Below are 5,481 nucleotides of genomic sequence, written 5' to 3' on the forward strand. Positions count from 1 at the left end.
GAACTGACACAAACCAGTACGGAACTTCAGGAGATTTAAATGATTAGCCTGTCTTGTATTAAAATGGTGCATATCACTGTTGAACTGAAAACAATCTTTACATGGCAAAGAAAATGAAACTGGCAGGAACAATACTTTGAAAATAAAATTGCAGGTTTGATATGTATTTAACTTAAAGATGGGTAAAATATTGAGTTGTTTGAAAAGAGGGGCAGAATGAGCAGACCAATTACTGTGTGTGGCAATCCTGCAGAATCTTTTTTACAACATATGAAGTTTATGAAGATGTCTGTTATAGGTAGCTCCCCAACAGTGTCGGCGCCATGGGCGGGCACCAGGGGGCAGTGGCCGCTTACTTCAGTCACTGTGCCAGCTCACTTTTCTGTTTTGGCGGTAAACAAATTTCCCGAAAGCGCTCCTATCATTACACTATCCTCCTCTCCATCCAACACAGACTAAGCCATCCTGGTGGCAGTCTGTCCAGTCAGCCCCTTCAACAGAGCCTGACTTCTAGACTCTGCCATCTCGCTCTGTACACCGGTCGCTTCGCTCTGCGCAAAAACCTGCGCCCCACTATGCGCCTCGCCCAGCGCCTCACCCGGCACCCCCGGCGCAGCAGAGCCGGCTGTCAGCTCTCTGACAGCCTGCTCCCTGCCGTTCCCCCGCTCTGTCGGGGCATGAACGGATCAACTTGATATATTAAAAACATGTATGTGACCTCGTTGTGTGTTACGAGTAAAGCCTTTTTCACATAGAACACGGCAACGGCGCCGGGGTGCGCAGAGTCGTCGCAGAGCATGGCGCGCCTGCGTGCATGGGTCTCCAACTCAGGTCCTGGAGAGCACCTATCCAGCAGGTTTTAGATCTTTCCATGCTTCAGCACACCATGATACAAGGAGCTGTGTCAACAACAGAGTTGTCCAGGCCTTGATGACAAGTTAATGACGACCATTGATTAGAATCAGGTGTGTTCATGCAGGGAGACACCTAAAACATGCTGGATAAGTGGATCCAGGACCAGGGTTGGAGACCTCTGTACATATTTGTTGCAGGTTGCTTGGCGACCGAAAAAAAAGTTTCATAACCATATATTGATAAATGATTCAATTGATCCTGATATGAGGCATGGAAATGCTATATTTTATTTTAAATGAACATTTTATTGTTAAAAGAGCAAAAGAATATTACATTTCTACCACTTTTAAACACACCAGGTATGTCCGCATTCTAGGAGATTTCTCTCCACTGTTGTCCCTTTTTATTGATGTCCCGATAGGCCTGCAGTCTCGCATCCCACAGCTCCTCACAGAGACTCACAGAGACGCCCATCCCGGCGTGCGCGGCGCAAACCTCGTTCTAGGTGAAAGCCGCTTTGCGCCTTGCATGCGTCCACTGGCGCCCTTTGCCGCCGCGCAAACTCAGCGGCGTGCGCTGTGATGCGTGCCGCCGACCTCGGCTGCGCTCTTGCGCGGAGCCACAGCACATACACAATGAATGGCAAAGCCGGCGGCGGCTGCCGCTGTGCGCACTCTATGTGAAAAAGGCTTAAAACGTTTTCAGTCAAAGTAAAATGTGCGCTTCCTTGCATTACTTCCACCTAAGTGGTTTGATTTCTCCACATGTTTTAGACAGATTATTAATAGGAAAGTAGTGAGAATGCACTTTTTTCCTTAAAATGCTGTCCTACACGACTGATTTGGTGCCCGCCCTAATACGCCTCGTGCCCCCTCTGAAAATTTGCTCTGGCGCCGACCCTGCTCCCCAAATAATATTACAGTAAATGAGATATGTATATATCAAGCTATAATAAAGAGTTGGGAGACAATTTTCATTCACAAAACTACGGAATTTGCTAATAATACCAATAGATTTAGATATTTTTTTACAGACATGGTTGATGTGGTTTTTCCAGCTTAAACTTTCATGGATAATTACACCAAGGAAGGTTGTTGATGTAACCTGAGTGAGCGGGTCATCTCCTATAGACAGACCGGTGTTAGATTTACAATATATTTTATTTTTTGATGTAAATACAATAAAATTTAGATTTATATCTAGATTTATTTTTTTACAGACATACATTTGGATTTTTTTTATATTCAGTGATAGTTTGTTAATTTTAAACCATTTTGAAATGTTTTGTAAATCATGGTTAGCCTTTCCCATTAGAGATGAAAAATCATTATGTGAAATAAACACGTTTATCATCGGCAAAAAGTACAGGAAACAAGGAGGACGAGGCTGCGGCCAAATCATTTATATGAATCAAAAACAACAGGGGCCCTAGTATAGACCCCTGGGGGACCTCGCATTTTAAGTCGGCCCTCTCTGATGATTTACCATCAATCATAACAAATTGCCGACCGTTATGAATATAATTGAAAAGCCACACACGAATGATTCCAGCAAATCCACAGTGTAATAATTTTTGAAGAAGAATATCAAAATGAACTGTGTCAAAAGCTTTGGATAAATCAAAAAAGATTCCCAAAGTGTATTAATTTTTATTGATTGCAGTGTGAATTTTACCAACCAATTGAGTAAAGCCATTTCTGTAGAATGATTTTTCCTAAATCCATATTGGTGTTTATACAGTATATTACAGTCCTGCAAATGTTTCATCATTCTGTTATAGACCAATTTCTCCAGGATCTTTGAGAAACATGGGAGAACAGAAATGGGCCGGTAGTTACTAAATACACTATGGTCTCCAGATTTGTAAACAGGGACTACTTTGGCAATTTTGAGGTCATTGGGTATTATTCCAGTTTCTAGAGATTTAGTGAAAATATGGGTAAAAGGCTTAGCAATTGAATGTCTAGTTTTCATAATTAAGTTAGATCTGACCTCATCATGACCAGCAGCTGAGTCTTTCAGGCACATAATTATGTCCAAGATTTCCTTCTCTGTAGGGGGCTTGAAGCTCTGAATAGAAGGATGGGAACCTGTCAGAAATTCAGATGGAGACCCGGCTATAGGAGTTATCCTTTCTGAAAGAACTGTACCAATATTAACAAAATAATTGTTAAAAACATATGCAATGTCAGATGGGTCAGAGTAGACTCGATTTTCATCAACAAATTGAGATGGAAGAGTGGCTGTAGAATTATTCATATTTAGAAGCTGGTTAATGACTGCCCAGGTAGTTTTTATGTTATTAGAAGCCTCATTGAATTTGTCGGAAAGGTACTTTTTCTTGGCAGTTCTAGCAAAATGATTATAATTGTTATGAAATGTCTTATAATTTGCTATATTAATTGGGGATGGATTACTGATGATTTTTTTTATACAATCTATTCTTAGCTTTCAGAGACTTATGGAGATCTGGTGTAAACCAGGGTGTTCTAAATGCAGAGACCTTGTTTGCTTTTTTGCTGACAAGAGGAAAGCACCTGTTGAATACAGAGTTGAAAGACTTGAAAAATAACTGATATGCTTGTTCAACATCATCATGGGTGTATCCATCATCCCATAGGCTGTCATCAACCTGCTTCTCAAACCGGTCAACATTTATTTTGTTGTACACTCTGTACCTTAGAACTAGAACTTGTAAGATGTGAGATGACACTGGAAAAAAACACGAACGTTGGAGGATGCTCATATCGGTGTTCATATGCAGTACTTGTAGTTAGATTGTTATATATGACGCAGAAGAAGCCATTTCTAGAACAACAACTTTATTCTTCAACTGTCTCGATACCAACGCAGTAACACAAGAGTACAGTCACAGTGCCGCCTAATGGTCACACAGAGTAATCCACTTGTTTTCATATACTACATAGATGAAAGGGAAGACCGAAGGTTCAGGACAAAGTTTAAACCTCACAAATACAACCAAACAATCAAAACTGGGAAGCACTTTTGACTTGTTAAAATCCTATCTTTTTGTCCCTTTTTGTAATTCCAGAACTCCCACAAGAAAATGTTTGTAAGGTGGAGGAGGACGGGGTTTTCAGTGACCAGCACCTGGATAACCTGGAGAGGAGCTGCAGCCCGGACCAGGAGGAACCAGGGCATCCACAGACTACAGAACTGGAGGAAGACTCCAGCGGTCAGGAGATGAAGCACGAGGACGTAGAGGTGGAAGTCTCATTGGTCAATGTCGCTGATGTGAAAGTTGAAAATGGTGAACCAGGACCAAACTGTGTCCAGCTGCTGTTGCACACTTCTCCTGAAGCTCAAAACAAAGATGAGGAAGGAACTGAAAGTTTACGCTCAGACTCCAGTAAAACTGCAGATCCGGAACCAATGAGACGACACGGTGACCACCAAGATGCTGCTGTCCCGTCAGACAGCAACTGTAAATCAAAGATGACCAGGACCCACACGGGGAAGAAGGCGTTTTCTTGCAGCACTTGCAGGAAAGAGTTCAGTAGAAAGAGTATTTTAATAGAACATATGAAGATCCACACTGGCGAAAGGCCGTACCTGTGCAATACCTGCGGAAAATCGTTTAGACAATCATCAACGCTCAAGAACCATAAAATGATCCACACGGGCGAGAAGCCGTACCTGTGCAACACCTGCGGAAAATCGTTTAGAAACTCAGCAACGCTCAAGGAACATAAAATGATCCACACGGGCAAGAAGGCCTACATCTGCAAAATATGTGGAAAAAGTTACAGGCAACGTACCAGCCTGGTGGTTCACTCGAGGACCCACACCGGCGAAAAGCCGTACCTGTGCAACATCTGCAGAAAAACCTTTACTAATTTATCGTATCTTAAACGGCACATAACCAAGCACACGGGCGAGAAGCCCTACATCTGCAAAACATGTGGAAAAAGTTACACAGAACGTTCCAACCTGGTGATTCACTCGAGGAACCACACCGGCGAAAGGCCGTACCTGTGCAACACCTGCGGAAAAACCTTTACTAAATCATCAGTTCTTAAACGGCACATAACCACGCACACGGGCGAGAAGCCGTATTTGTGCAAGACGTGCAACAAAGGTTTTAGCCGCAGAATTTATTTGCTGAGTCACATGAAAAATCACCCGGAGGAGAAGTCTGGTGACTCGTGACAAATGAAGCTCATGTTGTCGTCCTCCGGGGGCAGCTGTCCACTCCTGTCTGACCCACAGAAGAAGAACCTGCAGAAGTCCAACCACCACCTCCTGTGGCTGATGAGCCTAATCCCCTCCCCACAAGGGTTGCAGGTTATACCCGGATTTATGCTTCTCCGTCAACTTGACGCAGAGGGAACGATGTGATTGTGTACTTTTTTTCAGGTTCAGCATTGAGTTTGTTTGAATCCTTGTTCCTTCTTAAAATCGTTATTTGTTGCTGTTGGTAACTTGTCGTCTCCACGGGCTGTTAGTATGTGCTGAAGTTTCTTTAAACGTAACAGTTTATTTCGTTCATCTACAAAGCCTCTCTCACACTTCCCTTTTCCCATCTGTTTCTTCTTCACTCACATTCTCTTTGTAAAGTTAATCTATAGCTCTATGTTGTTAAACTCTCTCCATCTACTCCGTTCT

The 5,481-nt window shown here is 42.8% G+C and overlaps 1 protein-coding gene across 1 annotated transcript; it reads left to right on the forward strand.

Annotated features, from left to right (window-relative positions):
- The first annotated feature begins 3,927 nt into the window (after window positions 1–3,927).
- LOC133440424 (zinc finger protein 239-like) lies at window positions 3,928–5,142 on the forward strand. The gene has a single exon (XM_061717682.1). The coding sequence runs from the start codon at window positions 4,060–4,062 to the stop codon at window positions 5,023–5,025; it is 966 nt and encodes a 321-aa protein (XP_061573666.1). The 5' UTR covers window positions 3,928–4,059; the 3' UTR covers window positions 5,026–5,142.
- Window positions 5,143–5,481: the final 339 nt, after the last annotated feature.

The sequence above is a fragment of the Cololabis saira genome, chromosome 3, assembly GCF_033807715.1.
Source record: "Cololabis saira isolate AMF1-May2022 chromosome 3, fColSai1.1, whole genome shotgun sequence".
NCBI lineage: Eukaryota > Metazoa > Chordata > Actinopteri > Beloniformes > Belonidae > Cololabis > Cololabis saira.